Source organism: Cuculus canorus, chromosome 2, assembly GCF_017976375.1.
Source record: "Cuculus canorus isolate bCucCan1 chromosome 2, bCucCan1.pri, whole genome shotgun sequence".
NCBI classification, from domain to species: domain Eukaryota; kingdom Metazoa; phylum Chordata; class Aves; order Cuculiformes; family Cuculidae; genus Cuculus; species Cuculus canorus.
Window position 1 is genome coordinate 13,955,462 of NC_071402.1, and position 17,916 is coordinate 13,973,377.

The following is a 17,916-nucleotide window of genomic DNA, read 5'->3' on the forward strand; positions in this document are numbered from 1 at the left end:
GTAGGATATTGGGATAATAAATCATGTTAAAAAGTCCAGTTTCGGGGAGAGAGGCAGCCGGCGGGCCCAGCACTCACGGACAGCGTCACCGTCACCCAGCAACGGCGGGTCCCTTCCCGCCTGGGAGGCGGGACGTCCGGCGCTGCCGCCGAGGGGGCGTGACCGGAAGTGGCGGCGGCTCGGCCGAACTCGGAGGCGCCACGTCGGGTTCGAGGCTCCCCGCCTGGGGCGGCGGCGTCTGGACTCTCACCTCTCTTCTTCGTTTCCTCGGAGGCTGGTTCGTAGCGAGGCCTCGGCGGTGGCCGGGCGCGGCAGCGAGATGTCGGACCTGGGGGACTGGTTCCGGAGCATCCCGCTGATCACCCGTTACTGGTTCGCTGGCTCCATCGCAGTGCCGCTCATCGGCAAGCTGGGCCTCGTCAACCCCGTGTACTTCTTCCTTTGGCCCGACGCCTTCATCAACCGCTTCCAGGTACGGCCCGCACTACGGCTCCCGGCGTGCCCCGGGGCGCCCGCGCCATAGAGGAGAGCGGGGCCACGCGCGCTGGGCATGCTGGGAGTTGTAGTTTGTGGGCTGCGGGCGGGGCCAGCCGCCTCCGACGGATCGCGGATGGCAGCATCGCTTAGAAGTGACCCGGGAGGCCCGGCCTGCCTCCCTGCCCGACCTGTGCGGGGCCGGCGCCCTCGGCTCGGGTTTTGCTGCAGCTCTGCCCCCGCAGGCCTGGTCTCCCCGACAGGGTGATACCGGCTGCGGCCCTGCCCGAGCCCCTGGGTGAGCCCTTGGCCGGAGCCTTCGTTCGCCTTGTGTCTTCTTTTGGTGACTCCTTCCCGAATTGTTTTCTGGAGGACGAGTTCTGTCTGGTGGCGATTGCTGTGCCAAGGCATTTTATAATGTGTGCTCACAGCCCAGAATCTTAGAATCATAGAATAGTTTGAGTTGGAAGGGACCTTAAAGATCATCCAGTTCCAACCCCCCTGCCATGGGCAGCGACATGTTCTACTAGATCAGGCTGCCTAACGCCCCGTCCAACCTGGCCTTGAACATCTCCAGGGAAGGGGCATCCATAGTGTCCCTGGACAGCCTGTTTCAGTGCCTCACCACCCTCATGGTGAAGAAATTCTTCCAGAAAAAAGCCAACCGCATCAAAATAAGCGTGACAGCAGGTCAAGGGAAGGGATTTCTCCCCTCTGCTCTGCTCTAGTGACGCCACACGTGGTGTACTGTGTGTACTTCTGGAGCCCTGAGCACAGGGAGGATGGGGATCTGTTGGAGTGAGCACAGAGGAGGGCCACTGAAATGAGCAAAGGCCTGGAAGACCTCTGCTATGAAGAGAGACTGAGAGAGTTGGGGTTCTTCAGCTTGGAGAAGACTGAGGCAACCTTATTGCAAGCTTTAAATACTTAAATGGGGCTTATAAGAAAGATGGGGAAAAACTTTTTAGGAGGGTCTTAGCAATAGGACAAGGGCTAATGTTTTTAAACTAAAAGAGGAGAAGTTTAGCGTAGATGTTAGGATGAAAGTTTTCACACTGAGGGTAGTGGAACAGTAGAACAGGTTGCCTAGAGAGGTGGTGGGTGCTCCGTCCCTGGAGACATTTGGTGAGGTTGGATGGGACCCTGAGCAGCCTGATAGAGCTGAATATGTCCCTGCTTACTGCTGAGGGGGTGGACTAGATGACCTTCATGGTCCCTTCCAACACAAACCGTTCTATGATTCTATAATCATAAAACTTGTGGCTGTGACTTCAGGTGACTTACACAGCCTCTACTGTGCGATTGTCTGGACTTCGGGAACGGCTTAGCAGGGCCATATGCAGCCATCCTAAACCACCATTGGCTCTTCAGCTGTTAAAGCAGAGCCAACAAAGTGCGTTTTTTGCACCTTCTTAGTGTTTCTTGCCTGGAATTTGAAAAAGGTTGTGTTTCTGATTGTCACATGCGCATGGGTTTGGCCGACATAAACTACCAACTGAAGACCTGAGGTTTCAGTTGAACAGTGTTTCTGGGTATCAAAAGTGTCCACAAACAAAAAAGTGTCTTTTTCTTTGCATCAGGAGTTCAGATGTTCAATGTTTTGGGCTGCAGATGTCTAGGGGGAGAGCACCAGTTGGGTGGACTGAGAATGAAAATGAAAGAAAAGATCCTAACCTTTAAATTTCTTGCATGTTATATCTTCAGCGAAAAAGACTGAGTGTGAAAACAAAGATAAGAAAATTGCTGTATCTGTGGTTTATGTCATGTATTGTCCCCAAAAACTTAATAGCTTAAATCACTTTTCTCTAGTTCTCCTAGTTTCTCTAGTTACTCCTTCTGGAACTGTGATGTTCAGGATAACAACTGTCTGTGTGGAAATCGTGCTGGTTAAAGAGCTCATTCATAAATAGCCAGACAATTTTTTTGTCCTTGTTGCATGCTGCCATGCAGTTGGTTGTGCCCAATATTAGTGGTTGGGATACTCTCTAAAGCTGGTGAAAAATGCTTAGAGCACCACACACTGTCTGGAACACCATGCTAAAGGCTACTGTGTGAATTCCTTGGCCTCTGTACAACACATAAGAATGGATTCTGTATGGGTGTCTTTAAAACAGGGTAGCATCCCTGCAATCATATCCCTTTTGCACCACAATAAAGGCTCAGTACTGTAAAGATGCAATTTCTGTGTAATCTTAATAGCTTTGGTTTTCAGATTTACAAAAGCCACTGTAAAAGCTGCTGAAGAAGCATCAGTAATTGATATTTAGGCTATTTCTAATATCCTCCTTGTTCCTCCAAGTAATTGATAATGAATGAAAGTGAAAGTCCTATGCATATGAGTTCATTCTGTGGTATATAAATGTATCTTTTTCTTTTTATCTGGACAGATCTGGCGGCCGATAACTGCAACTTTCTTCTTCCCAGTGGGACCTGGAACAGGATTTCTCTACTTGGTGAATTTGTATTTCTTGTATCAATATTCATCACGATTAGAAACAGGTATGTTAACCATTAAATTGTGTGCACATGGTGGAATCTGCCTGGAGTTGATAGAGACTGAGCATTGTCAGATAGAGCTTCTGTTGGGAATGTCTGTGGTGATGGGGTTGTGGCTGATTTAGGCAGAATTATGGGAAAGATGGCTCATTTGTGTGCCCACTTGTGTTGCTCACTGGGAAACTGCTCTGAAAATTTGATTTTCTGTGATTGGCTCCTTCAATTTGGCAGGGAACCTGTTCATGTAGGAACTGAAATTGATGCTTCTTTCCATATGAGAGCCTGGTGCTTTTAGCTGTTGGATTTCAGGAAACAAGGGAGAGAGAATAAAAGATGACGTTACCTCTGTTTTCTTGTGTCTCATGTCCTTTAACTCAGAAGGGTGATAGAGCATCTGTTAGTGATGGGTATATTCATTTTGAGGAAATAACAATGTTGGGTTTTTTCTTTTTTTCAAAAAGGCAGCGATGTTTACCTGTGTTATCCTATTGGTTATGTTGAATTGAGAGAGAGCTTGTACAAACGAAATTGTACCCCTCTGTCAAACAGAAATGTGAAAAGGTTAAGAAACTATTTGGATTTTCAGTATGAGGAGAAAGGAAAAATTAAGAGTAGAAGAAAGGCGGTCAGATAATGGATCATTTATCTTTAAAAAGCAATTGTTGTTACAAGGTACCTTCAAAACTGTTTTCCTTTTGCATTGCACAGGTCATTACAGCTAGACAAAAAATTGTTTCAATAGAAATAAAAGTTAAAAGTATTTGCAAAGCCAAGCTGTTCCTGAAAGTCTTTATGAACAAGAATTTTGGTGTAGTTCTAATGGAGTCTTAGAACTGACATTGTAAATGGAAATGCATTGCAAAATGGTGTTTGAGAAGTTGCATGATAGAGAACCCTGGTAAACCTGTTACCCAGGTAGTGTTGAGGAATCCCTTTTAAGTTGTATGAAGACTAGCAGGGAAAGGGAGGAGTGGTGCCAGAATGTATTTTTCTTAGTGAGAGTAAGTAATAATAAGTAGGATGATTTTTCCTTCTCTTTGAGCCTTCCTGCAGTAGATTGTGATCATGTGAGAGTGTTGGCAGTTATGACATTCTACTGTGCAAAGCAATGTGTATTAAGAGTTTCTGATTACAAGCAGTTATATCTTATTATCTGAATATATTACACACACTTACAAAATGCTGTAGTTGTTTGTGCTGTGGCAGAAGTGTCATGGAAGGAATTCACTTCTTTCAGCAGTAAATTTGCGTTTCTTTTGTATGGTGCATCTGGAATTTAAAACTAGGAAGTCAGCTGTGTTGCTGTTTGGATCAGTGTATTTTTATTATATTGTAGTCATTTTTCTGGATATAAATAAAGTTCTCGGTTAGGCTGGTCCTTCCTCTCTACAAAAAAGGCCTAAATCTTTTGGAAAGTGGGAGAGAGGTGTGTAAGCTGCTGATATTATGTTTACAGGTGGAAGCTGGTGTAGGTCTTTGCCTTCTTTTGTCTGTGAAATGAGGAAGTGAAAGTTCTATTTACAGGGTTGTAAATTTAACTGTCAAAAATACTTGTGTGTTTTTGTACTGTGCTTGTGCTGTCCCAACAAGCTGACCTTTAGTTTCCAGAGGAAAAGGAGGTTGATGTGATTTTGTTATGTTTCTATGGGAGAAGAACATAACAAATATAAACAAACAAAGCAGAATATGCAGAGTTTACTCCCTACCATTACAAATGATGAGATTATGAGCCTGCAGCTCTTCCCTGATGACTGGATTGTACCCTAGGCCCTACTGAAGAACACAGTGGGCTAGAACTCACCTCGCCCTTATGCTGAGCATTTTGACAGTCTGTAGCTCAATTTGGTTTAGATATTCATTGGAAAGTCAACTTAAAGAGTTTGTCTCATGTTGTTGTTAGTAATCTCCTAGATAATGAGAAGTGAAAAACTCTTAAGGGAATAATAGTTTGTCTGATTTCTTCCTATTCTGGAGGAATTCCAGTGCTGGAATATCTACAGGGTTGGTCAGCTTCCTCTCTGTATTTGTTTCTGTTTGTTGTATGATAACAGTAAGGAGAAAATTCCAGTTTATGTAGTTCTCCAATTTCAAACTTTTTCAATAACTTTCATCAGGGAGTGCAGAGATAGGACAAGGGGTCAAGGATGTAAACTGGAAGAGGAAAGATTTAGATTAGATATTAGGAAGAAATTTTTTACTGTGAGGGTGGTGAGGCACTGGCATAGATTGCCCAGAGTTGTGGATGCCCCATCCCTGAAGGTGTTTGAGATGAGGCTGGATGAGGCTTTGAGCAACTTGATCCAATGGGTGGTGTCCATGCCCACAGCAGGTGGATTAGAACTGGATGATCTTTAATGTCCCTTCCAACCCAAACAATTCTATGATTCTATGAAAAGGTTTTTTAAAATGTGTTTGAGGTTTTTTTTCTGTTGTGTAACTTAAATTATGAACTTAAAATATCAGTTTTGTTTGACATAGGCTGAGTTAGTCATTCCTAAATGCTAATGCTTTAATATATTATTTTTCTTTCTTTAAATTGTTAGGGACATGTAAATTAGTTGTAGGAAGCCACATAATGCTAACATTAAGCAGTGACTTTCTTTCTAGGCATTTTGATATTTAATTATTAGCATGTAATTCATGTTGCTCATGATGCAACGTATTTGTCACTGTGTGGTTTGGGTCTGGTGCAGCAGTATGCTCGGGCTTTCCTTGCCTGCATGGGGCTATCTGGAAGTTGATGGGAGTCTTGCTCATTGCTGAGGTCTGTGCCAGCCTTTTATGAGTTTGCAAGAGTGAGATCTTACAATGTTCATGTTTGCAAGGAATTGCTGGGGATTTTGGTTTTGAATTCTTCTCAACTGGAAATCTAAAGATAATTTCATTTAGTATGACCTTGAGGGAATTTTACTGTGTTTTTTTGCACGTTTGAAATGGGGAATTAGACAAGCAGTTCAGCTTAGAAGAAGGAACAGAATGCACTGTGTGTGTGTACCCATCTTGTCATGAATGTTAATTTTTCTGGAGTGCAAGAACTATCATATCTCTTGAGTCTGACTGGATGATGCAAAGAGGATGCAATTTGCTGAAGTAAGGGCTGGTTTTCACATGACTCAGTCATTAAACGTCATGTGTCTGCTTTTGCTGTGCAAGTACCTTTACTGTGTGCTTCTGACCAGCAGCTTCCTATGAAGGATGGGTCCAACTCCGTTTCGAAGTCTTGTGAAGTTGCAGGCAATTATTACCTGAGCTATTTTTTAATTAGAGCTGCTGTGTGTGCATGTAATAAGCTGAATGTCTTATTTTCGGTTGTGTATGTTGTTGTATTATTACAAGGCCTTATAAAATTTAAAAAAATAAAAATAATAAACCCCACACTGCATGTAGGGCAGTTGTTATTAATTGAGCTTTTCTTAGACTTCTAAAAGTAAAACCAAATCTTAGTATCTGCTCAAGATTTCAGTACTTTTCCTAACAATTCTTTTTATTTACAGGGGCTTTTGATGGAAGGCCAGCAGATTACATGTTCATGCTCCTGTTTAACTGGATCTGCATTGTTGTATCCTTCTACTCATCGTCAAACTTTTAGAATATTTTAATATTATTTTCTGTGTGTGTTTAAAGACCAAGTTTTAGCAGCAAATGGTTTTAAAATATAGCACGTGTTCACAGGTGAGTTCTGAGTCTTCAGGGAAAGGTGGCGAGTGCCTTGCAAGATGAATACCAATAAATATGCTAATACAAAGTATGTAACGTGGGAACTTGAGATCTGCTTATATAAAGCTCACCTTGTGCTCTGTGAGCTTCCGTGGTGTTTACTGTATTGCTTCACTTATCCACTTCTGTGGATTGCTGCATGGACTAAGAGTGAATTTAGTGTGTTTAAGCAGCCATGTGCAAACAGATCTGACCTCTGGGAACAGCAGAGTTGGAAATTCAGGTACTTTGTGGAGAGATCCTTTCTTTGCCTGCTGGTTACAAGTCAGCTGAGTCTGTGAAAGTAGCATTGCAAGATCTGCTCTGAGGCAGCTTCCTGAAGAAGTTGAGCTTGTTTTTCTGGGAATGTTGGGGAACAGTTTTTTCACGAGCTGTGCTGTTCTACCTGAATTTTCTTTAGGTCTTGGATACAAAGCTGGAAGGAGTTGTTGATACACCAGATAGTTGTGCTACCATTCAGAGAGATCTTCAGAAGCTGGAGAAATGTGCTGGTCAGCTCACCAAAGAAGTGCAAAGTCCTGTCCTTGGGGAGGAACAGCCTTAGGCACCAGGACGGGCTGGAGCTGACAGACTGCAAAGTTTTGTGGCAGAAAAAGTCCCTGAGGGTCCTGCTTGAAACCAGATTGACCATGAGCCATCAGTGAGGCCATTGGCTGCACGTGGCAGGGCATTGCCAGCAGGTTGAGGGACGGAATTGCTCTTTTCTGCTCAGCCCTTGAGACGCACCTGGAGTGCTACCTCCAGCTCTGGGCTGCCAAGTAGAGGAGTGGCATGGACATGCTGAAATGAGCCTGGTGAAGGGCCATGAAAGTGATTAAATGTTTGGTGCACCTCTCATGTAAGGAGAGACCGAGAGAGCTTGTGAGGATTATGAAGCCTGGAGAACTGGAGGCTCGGGGATGTCTTATCTGTGATAAATAGAGAGAGAATAAGGGAGATAGAGCTAGACTCCTGTCAGTGATTGGACAAGAGGCAATGGGCACAAAATGAAACACGGAAAATTCCATTTAAATGTAAGAAAGGGCAGTCAGACATTGGTACGGGTTGCCCAGAGACATTGTGGAACCTCCATACTTGGAGGTACTCCTCTTCAGTTTCTGCTGTTGCTGCCTGCTTGTAGCAATTCACAGTGGCACAACATGTGAAAAAAAGGGAGTGGGGATGTTAGTGTGAAACAGATACAGCCAGGAAAACTAGCGTGTAGAATTGCTGTCACCTTTATCAATAGATTAACTATTTCTGGTCACATTCCTCTGTATGGAGGGAATTGCTGCTCCTGCTGGTCCTGTTGAGCCACAGCAGTAACCAGGTTAAAACAATGTGGGTTTAGTTGTGTTGTTAAGAAAGCCATCAGTTTTGTTGTGGTTGAGGTCTGTTGGCTGTGAGCTATTAGATGAACCTGATTGTGACTTAACTTTCAGACTAGTCATTTAAAAGCTTCTAGTTGCTTGTTCCGTATGTGATGCAAGGAGCGATCTGGATACATGGTCTGGCAAAATGGTTGGTGTCATTTTATATACATTTGTGAGCTGTTAAAAGCAATCTGATCATAGTAAAATTCTTCAGCAGTTGTTGCTACTGAGGAGTTACTACAGCAAGTAGATCTTTTGGATTTCAAGGTAGGAGAGTGGTATTAATAGCGTACGTTAATGCCCCTCAAGGAATTATTTATTTTCTGTGACTCGGTGACAATGTATTGATAGTTTTTTATGAGCTGGTATTTCTTTAGAAATTTCTTTAGAAATACCAGCTTTAGAAAACCAACATTTTAATCTTTAAAAAACTAAAACTAAAAAACTAATCCAGCTGTTCAACCTGTAACATACTTCTATGCAAAGACTGATTGAGTTTGTAGTTAACTTGTTTCATCATGGAGGGAAAGCCAGTGCATTCGTCAGCCCTCAGGTAATGACTTGAGATGATGGCTTGAGAGGCTACTGAAAAGCAGTTACTGAAACTAAGTGTGTAGGTCTGTAGGTCATTGGAAGTTTTTAATTCTTTCCAGTGGTTAATACTACATGGGAATGCTGTTTTAATTTTGAACATTAAAGGCCTTTGCAGGTGTGTTTAGGGTGTGTACAACTTCTTTTTTGTTGTTTTAGTCTATTGGGTTTTGCTGTGTTTTCCTTAATGGTGCAATGACAGATAACTGGCTTGGCAATGGACATGCAGGTGTGTGCAGTTCGTTAAATAATCATCTTATGGAACTTTCTGACTACTTAATGACACTACAGAGAGCATTATCAGCATAACTGCATATCAGCAAAGCTAGGCTGATTTAGTTTATACCGAAATAGACTGCTGTGTGTGTATTGTTATTTAGTTTGGGTTAGCCTCAGTTAATGTCACAACAGCTGTAACTGTGCCACTTCTAACCTAGTTAGGGAGTCAAGAACTGAAAATTACCTCTTTGTACAGTCAGGTGGTGTTCAGCTTTTTACTGAAATGGACACAAGGTGTCACCTGTGCACCGTTTCCTCTAACAAATGTGGATCTGTGTTCTTTTTAATCTAAAAACGATTGGGCGTTCATTAGTCTTCTCAAATTCAGTGTGCCTTTTGCCTGCCAACAGGAGGTTTTTTTGGTTTTTTTTTGTGAAAAATGCAACTTCAGAGTCAGATCAGAACTGTGAAATGCAAAATCCTCACAGGAACGATGAAGATAGTGGTCTAAAGAACCACTGTCAGTGAGGTAGTTCTTATCCTCCCAAATATTAAGGGGGGAAATAAGGGATTGTTTCTTGGACACAACAGAATATCAGATAACTGCATGTCTTCAACCTGCCTGTGCTCTACTCTCCTCATCTTATTTTGTCTCCATCATCCAAAGCCTGCACCAGTATCTCTAATATTCTCTAGTACCTTAGCGTTTATTAGATTGTTTATCAGGCTCCCCTGGTAGACAAAAATAGTGATCATACATCTGTAGTCAAGACTGAGTTGTGTTAAGTGCTGTCCATAACTTCACACTTAACTTTTTTTTGCTGTGTAGAAGATGCCACAAAATTCTTCAACAGCATGCTGAAGTCATCCATACGTGATATGAGTTTTAGACTGATTGTGTTGATTTGTATCTTTTAAAAAAGTGCTTTGAATGGTGTTATATCTGCATAAGTATTGCTTAAAAGAGAATCAGTAGTTTGATGTACAAATGTGTTTTTCTTAGAAATAAGCTTTTTTTGCTTGTGTTGAGAGGCTTGCTTGAAATGAGAAGGCAGAGTAGGATAGCTGGGCCTCTTTTTCGATGTCAAATACTTTCAGAAATTAGATATTGCTTTGTTTTTCCAGTAAAATAAAAATAGATTTTAATAAAAGCCCTAAGGTGCTTTGTTACAAATCAAACTGCTGGTGCACTGTGGGGCTTGGAAAAGGCTGGATTGGTGCCAGTGTGCCAGCTTTAACATGGAACCTGTTAAACAGCAGCACCCCAAAGGGGTGAATTTTAACCTCTCTTCCAAACACATGAGGCGGTTTGTAGTCTTAAATCAGTTTGTGGAAATGTTGCTGGCACAGCCTGTCTTCAGTTTAGAAATTGGCAGATAGCTAAAATAGTGCTTTATATTTGTTTTACTAGAAATAGACCAATCAACTGATATACAGTCAGAACAGGGAGATATTTGAAGCATCTCCTGGCGTGCAGCATAGGTTAACTCCAAGCTCTACCAAGATGACGTTGCCAGGGCTGGCTCGGTACTCTGAAATGGTGTTTTACTGGTACACCTTCCCTCTGTGGTCCTCTGAGTGGGATGTAGCTGGTAGTTTGATGGAATAACACTTCATCTGGCATATTAGCTTAGCTGTAGAAGAAAGTGTTTGGGTTAGTACCCTGGGTTGTGAATGGAAGTGATTGTGGCACAAATATGTTGCTGACACTGCTATAGGTGTGCTACCAAGAGCTGGGAGCAGGGGAGCTCAACACAGCTGTTCTTTCATTTGGTGCAAGTTGAAGCCCCTTCTTTTGCCATGGTTTTGCAAAAGAGAATGACCAAGTAGGTTCTCCTGCTTAGCCTTCTAAATAGCTTTTGAACAGATCTGTGACACATGGTGGCAAAGATTCTGGAGCAACCTTTAAAGATTTTATTAATGTGTCATGCTTACAAGCCATTTTTGGAGCTTGTAGCTCCTGATGCCTATTTAACTTTCTTGGGCTTTTGTGAAAGCAATAACATTTTGCCTTTTTTTTGTTTTGTTTAACCATTGCAGTTGCTGATGATCCCACTCATCATGTCAGTGCTTTACGTGTGGGCCCAGCTGAACAGAGACATGATTGTATCATTTTGGTTTGGAACAAGATTTAAGGTAAGTCAGACAGGATATTGGAAAGATTTTTGCCCAGAAGATGCACATGAAGGGAGTGGGGGACAAAATATCAGTATTTTCTCTTACTAGGGATGTCCCATGCTTTCACATAGCTATATACTTCTTGAGATGCAGCAAAGTCAAATTTCCTCGCGGTCTCCCATACAGTGTCACTCAGTGTGCCACTGACAGCTGAAATTCATCAGTCAGAAAAGTGGACAAAAATCCTGATATACATTAACCTTGATAAAAGCTAAATGTAGTGACACCACAGTGACAAAACGTTGATATTTTAAATTGTTCTTTCTTGTGCAACCTCATCTGCTTCTGCCAGATCTTATAGTGAAAACTCTTTTGATCATTGTTTCCAGACCTTTTCAAAATCAAAAATGCTAGGACTTTGTTTCAGATGTAATCTTGCTGTGGAGTGTAGAGTACAAAGGCACATCTACTTAACAATGTTTAAATGAGTGTGATTTGTCTAAAAATGTTAGTGATTGCTCAGTTTGGAGTATCTTACCTTGTTAGGTAGAATCTGCTTAAGTTGATATAGTAGGATTTGTGGAATGCCCAAAACATTGAGATTATAATAGTGTGTATTAGTGCAGTGGGAAGTTCAGCAGGTTCGTCCTTAAATTTTACTTACTACTTCTTGGTCTGTATTGTGTTCTTTTACAGGCCTGTTACCTTCCGTGGGTTATTCTGGGATTCAACTACATTATTGGTGGATCGTACGTATTTACTTAAATGGCAAATCTGAAGTTATGAAGGCTTTTACAGCTATTGAACTTACTGCTGAATTTAGAAGCAACATTAAAATAAGAGGTTTGAAGCTGTATAATCTGACTGATTAATCTCAGTGTCACACGGTGGTTGCTTAAAACAAAAGCAAAGAGGAGATGTGCATATGAGAACTAGAGATCATAAGTAAGGGGAAAGTAAGAAGAACTCAGTTTATTTTTAGTAAATCTGTGTTAGGCCTTCTTCTTACTAAAAGAATAATGCATGGTAAAGAGAGATTCCATCCTGCTTACCACCTGTTGCCTGGTTTTAGAATAAAATTTAGCTTGACTCTCACATTCCCTCACAATCTTGCCCGGTGCGATGGGGTTTTTTCAGCTTCTGAAACAAGGGAAAATGGCAATAACAAGCCCAAATATTAGCACTTGCTGAACTCATTGTTCTGTCTTGCATTTCTTTTACTAAACTCTGTGATGCAGAAATCCCTTCTGCATGGTCTTGCCCATTGGTGCTGTGTGTTTGTTGGGGCCTCTTGGTGCTGCTGTAACACAATTAGTGACAATAAGAGGTTTACGTGGTTGATTTATAAAAGGAGATAATGCAGCAAAACCAAATTCTGTTTTCTGACCATGCCTCCTACTGACTCATCCATCACTTGAGAAAATGGCTTGCTGTTAGATACCTGCTGTTTCTATGCATGACGGAAGATACTCAAGGGCCTCCATTCAGCAATGTTCTTGCAAATTTGGGCACAAACCAGTTCAGTACAGCAGGAGACAGGTTGTCCAGTGAAAACAGCAGTAACTTCTCAAGCTCTGCAGACTGTTATTTTACACACTAATAGTTGTACGGTCTAATTCCCTGATGTAAACAAGTATTTAATTGCTTTTTCAGTACAGACTGTTGAGAAGGCTTGGAAGGGAGGGTGGAACAGCCTGTTAATGTATTGGCACTGAAGACTGACCCTTCTTTAGAAGTCGCTGCAAAATGCTGAGGGAAGGGAAATTTTCTGTGACTCATGGCCATAGCCGTGCCCACGGCAGATGAATAGCAGTAGCTGGCAGAGGATGGTCACTTGTTTATTTTCAGAGAAGGAAGCATGTGAAACAATTCTTTTTCTTTTGCCTTGCAGAGTCATCAATGAACTGATAGGAAATCTGGTTGGACACCTGTATTTCTTCTTAATGTTTAAATATCCAATGGATTTGGGAGGAAGGAATTTTCTGTCCACACCTCAGTTCTTGTAAGCTGGCTTTATTCTTTACCTCACTGTTTGGTCCATTTTTCTGTATTGTTCATTAGACACATTTGCTGGAATTGTAAGGTGTAAAATACTCTATTAAATCAACCTGCTTCAGGCTGTCATATGGGGTGTGCTGCTGAGTCACCAGAAATGTTGTGTTTCTTGTAAATGGTCCATGTGAGAGTTTTTTGTTACTGCTATGCTTGTTCTGTACCCACTTTCAAGAGTGAGACTAAGCGTCATAGTTCTGCTAGTGAATTAGCTGTAAAGAGAACCCCCTAACAGTTGTCAAATGCTATAAAAAAATAAGTTTGCTCCTGTAAATGATCTTTTATCTGTATTACTATGTCATTACAGGAGCTACCAGTTCAGCAACGTTTAATGACAGTAGGACTCAGTTGCAGCCTTGTTCAGGACAAGCATATGTATTCTGCTTTGTGGTCAGTAACAGTCACCTTGACTGAGACTGCAGGTCTTGGTTTCTGAAGTGCTTTTTCTTGTGATCTGCGTGTTGTTTTAGCTTTAAAATGCTAAATCAGAAGCCAAAGTTTGTAGCTTCAGTTGCCTTTGTCCTTATCCTTTTGGGCTGTAAATATGCTTTCTCTACCAAGCTTTAGTTGGCAACTCGGTTAACCCTTCTTATAGTATTAACTATTAATTATAAGATGCAAAGTTGAATTACAGTCATAATTTCTGTATAAGTTTTAGTGACTAGGGAAGCTTTATATTCTACTTCTGTTTGCAAGCCTTCCTGGTAAACCTAATTTCCATAAAGATTAGAAGACAAAATGTTGGTTTAAAATGTTTTCAAGGTAATAAGAGCTCTGAAACTGCCACCATTCTTATTGGTATGTGCTATTCTGTTGTTTCCTCATATGTGTATTTAATTTTTCTCTCTATTTGAGAAGCAGAAACAGAAGTACTGCAAACATCTTTGAAGAAGGATAAATTCTGACTTTGCACTGTAATGTTCTGTTAAAAATAAGATGCTATAATGAATTACAAGTATATTTAATATAATAATGAAGAACTTTTTCTGTTTTTATGTCTGAGCCTCAGATTTTTGTGGTCCAATTTAGCAGGGGTTTTGCAGGAGCTTGATGTAACTTCTGTAGACCTGAAATGACTGCATTGATGGCATCACTTGCAACATGCAGAAGCTGTATTTTATGTCCCTTTCTGTATTCAAATGGTAGCCTGAGTTGGATGATAAAGTTTTACAGTTCTGAATTGTTTGAACTTTGATTTGAGACAAACTAGTTGCTGGAGCCTGTACCCCTAAGTCTCTTTGGTCCTCATTTCCTCAGGAATGTTTACTTGGAGAGCAATGAGATGGTTGGATGTTGTGATAACAGGAGCTTTGTAACTATTGGAGGGAGTGATTTGTATTTTTTTATTATTTTTCCAGAAATAAAGAGGAGAGAGGTTAGGGGAATTAAGTTTGTATCACAGCATTTATTCAACAACGACTCCCTTATGTGTTTTTTTTCCCTGTGTTTGAAATATTTTATATAGCCATATCCCAGAGATGGAAGTTCGGCACAATTCGCATTTCTCAGTGTGCTGAGGGCTTAGATTTGGAAGGAATTCTGTAAAGTACTGCTGTGAAAAGCCAGTTTGACTGAAAAGTCTAGCAGCTAAAAGGAAGTGCGTGGGAAAGTAGTCTGGCACTTACCCCCAAGGTACAGCTGTTTTATCAGACTCTCTCCTTCTCTCTAGGTACCGCTGGCTGCCAAATAGGAGAGGAGGAGTGTCGGGGTTTGGCATCCCACCCGCTAGCATGAGAAGAGCTGCAGAAGATCAGCAGGGTGGTGGAAGACACAACTGGGGCCAAGGTTTCCGGCTAGGTGACCAGTGAAGAGCTCCTTCCCTTGGAAAACAGCAACTCTTTGGTTTTAATTGGATGTAGGACTGATACTTCCTGGTGCAGAGCATGCTCAAGAACTGAGCTCTCTGTAGTACCATTGGATTTAATGGATTAGAAAGAATTTGTCTGAACCAAGAGGAAACTAAAAACTCCAGAAGGGAAAAATGTAAATCTTGCTCCAGGTTAGCCAGTAGTGTCCAATTTGTTTCTGCCATTGAAAAAAGCCTTCTTTATATTCAGTATTGTCTGTCACAACAGGCAAGCATTATGCCATCTTGTTCCATGATGTGATGGAACAAACTAATGGTGTTCTGTTTCACCTGCTGTGTTAAAAGCTTTGTTAACTGTGGTAAGGTAAGAATCCAGTGTAAGGCAGGTGGATCAAACTAACCCCAAAGTTTCGGAGGCTGACTTTCCATAGCTGTGCTTAAGTTCCAAGGTCTTTGGAAACATTATTTAAGTTGTATTTCTGCTGCATTCATAAAGCAAAGTGCAAATGTTTCATTTCCATTATAAAGATGTATTTTGAGGGGAGTTTTTTCTTGCCCTGCAGCATTTGTCCTACCTGTTACAGTATGGGATAGGCAAGACTAAGGATAAGAGGGCTTTCATTTGAAATGGCAATAACAGATACCCACAGAATTGAAATCTCTGAACTCATGGCATGTTACAAGGCTTGCTTTGATTAAACTGAAGTTGTCTGTTTTGTTTGGTTTTTTTTTTTTCCTGAGATCTGTGAATTCTTTGTGTCAAGGTTTCTATTTTGATTGCAAAATTGGGTAGCATAAATACTACATAAACTAGAAGATGTAACATATCACTGTGGTTAATGTAAAGGGTACTGACTGCAGCATTATGTGTGTTAACTGAATATTCAGCTTTCCCTTAAAAGCTTTAAGACATCAAAGAATCAAAGATGGAAATACTTTTCCAGGATCAAGATACAATAGAAAAAATTGCTTTACTACAGGACTCCTTCATTGTCAAATAAGAAATTACGTGTATCTGTACTTTTTTGGTAAAACTTCTTGACATGGAGAAGGGAATGATTCTGTACAGTAGTTTTCCTCATACTGGGTTCCTGTGGGCAGAGCACAGGGCTAAGATCCAGGAAGCTGTAATGCTAGCTTCTTACTGACTCACCACATGGATTTGAGCAAACTTCTTGCTTATCTTGGTTTTCCCAGCTGTAAGGAGGACTCATGCATGTCTTGTAGCATTCTTAAAAGGAGGCCGTCCCCGACTCCCCTAGGTGGGAGCTGTTCATAAACAACGTAAGGCTTAAGTTGACATAAATTGTGACACTTAAGCTAGGAATGCAATTACTCTAAGCTTAACAAGGCTTCTAAGTCGGATTATAGTTTTTTTTTTTATGTGTAGTTGGAAGAAGAGCACCATCACTAGAATGAGATTCGAGTCTTTGATTGAATTTCCCTTTAGCATTTGTCTGTCTTTTTACTGGGTAAGTAGGGCACAGAAAGCTGTTGCAACTTAGGTATCTCAGGTATCTATCAGTAGATGAAGTGAATCTGGGCCGAAACATTTTTATTACTATATTGTTTCTTCACTAAACCTGGGTTCTGAAGATTTAATAACTTGTAAATACTACTTAATATGAAACTGGGTGGAAAATAGGCAGTCAGACTGGGAGTTTTCAGCTGGCTTGCTTAAAAAAGAAAATGCACGCTCCATTTCTTTGCTGCAACTCGGTTTTGTTGATCCAACTTGTAGAAAAATATAGAAAACTGGTAGTGATCACATTGTGTGCTTAGGTTTTACAGGAACTTGGAGTTCAGAAATCGTCTGCCATTTTTGTCTATTCAGTGGTAAGTTTTAAAGATGTCCTTGTCTCTTTCTTTATGTAAAATGCTAGGTAAAAGAGAGGACTGCAGTGTTGTAAATAGTGATCTGTTGGTGACCAACAGCTGTTGTTTGATGCTAACTTGAAAAGGCTGAGAACCATCATTTCTATAGAAGTCTTGTTGCAGCTGGTCTTTTTAGTCACAGTAATGCCACTGTCTCCAAAGCATTTTGAGTCAGGACTTACCTGTTAAATGAACATGCAATAGTTTATGACTCAGCTAAAAACCGGCACACTCAAATTGCAGAACATCTTTGTGCAAGAGGTCAGAAGGAGGGCCTGAGTGGGAGAAAGGATGGCAAAAGTCATTGTCCTGGCTTACTGCGCTGTGCAGGGTCTTACTTTCTAGTGCATCCTCCTTCTAAGAATTTAGAGGAAAAGGTTTGCAAGGGAAATAGCTAATCAAGACTTATCAGAAGTCTTTTGAGTTTTCCAAGTCAATTTACTTTGGTTTATGGAAAACTCACTTCAGAATTCCATTTTGGGAGCTCAGTTTGTTTTTTCTCTCAACTTGTCACTTGACCTAAAGCACTGTTTGTCCTCCAGCATACACTGACAATGGCCATCTCTTGTAAAATGAGTACCTCCTTTCTTATTTTGTACAGATAATTTCCCTTTTTGTAATCAATTTTTGTTGCAAAATTTTAAATTAAAGTTTTAATCTCTTACTGTCTCTGTTTCACTAAATGGTATTTCAGCTTAAAAAAAGCCTTGTTATCTGCGCGTCTCTAGGAGATGTCTGACAGCTGCAATGTCACACCACCTCCTGCTGTTGATAAAAGTACTCAAGAAAATGACCTTTTTGGGTGGGAGTCTTCTTCTCAGATGGGTTCCAAAATTGTAAAGACATTTTCTTTGTCTCTTTGTCATCATGAGTTTTGATAGTCTATACTTCTCCAGGGCTATTATAATTTTACTGCTTTTTTTGCATACTTAATAATTCATTCTTTGTTGTCTCGTGGGAGGAAATATCCTACTTGACCCTAAACTTCATGGGAGTGGTAGAGATCACATACTTTTCCAGGGGTAAGCTTGGTATTCGGCAATACCTTATCTCTGTGCAGCCAGATGTGCCAGAATTACTTTTGCAGCTCTTATCTCAACTGGTTTGAAGAGCATCCTGTGAATGACTCTTTGGTTCTCATCATTCATCTGACTGCACTTTTCTTGTTTCTCACCATAGAGGCATCAAAGAAGATCATGGACCTCAAAAAGGCCC

The 17,916-nt window shown here is 41.1% G+C and overlaps 1 protein-coding gene across 1 annotated transcript; it reads left to right on the forward strand.

Moving 5' to 3' along the window:
• The first annotated feature begins 142 nt into the window (after positions 1 to 142).
• DERL1 (derlin 1) lies at positions 143 to 17,368 on the forward strand. Its single transcript, XM_054057651.1, has 8 exons — positions 143 to 472; positions 2,862 to 2,973; positions 6,465 to 6,529; positions 8,833 to 8,859; positions 10,890 to 10,985; positions 11,664 to 11,716; positions 12,859 to 12,969; positions 14,689 to 17,368. Exons 1-8 carry the CDS (start codon positions 320 to 322, stop codon positions 14,825 to 14,827), a joined length of 756 nt encoding a protein of 251 aa, XP_053913626.1. The 5' UTR covers positions 143 to 319; the 3' UTR covers positions 14,828 to 17,368.
• Positions 17,369 to 17,916: the final 548 nt, after the last annotated feature.

What these genes read in the sequence shown, in the direction of transcription:
- DERL1 (XM_054057651.1), top strand. Translation starts at nt 320, where the DNA reads ATGTCGGACCTGGGGGACTGGTTCCGGAGCATCCCGCTGATCACCCGT. An exon ending in CCTTCATCAACCGCTTCCAG is followed by an intron (nt 473 to 2,861) that starts GTACGGCCCGCA and finishes TTATCTGGACAG; the next exon opens with ATCTGGCGGCCGATAACTGC. An exon ending in TTAACTGGATCTGCATTGTT is followed by an intron (nt 6,530 to 8,832) that starts GTATCCTTCTAC and finishes GTGCAATGACAG; the next exon opens with ATAACTGGCTTGGCAATGGA.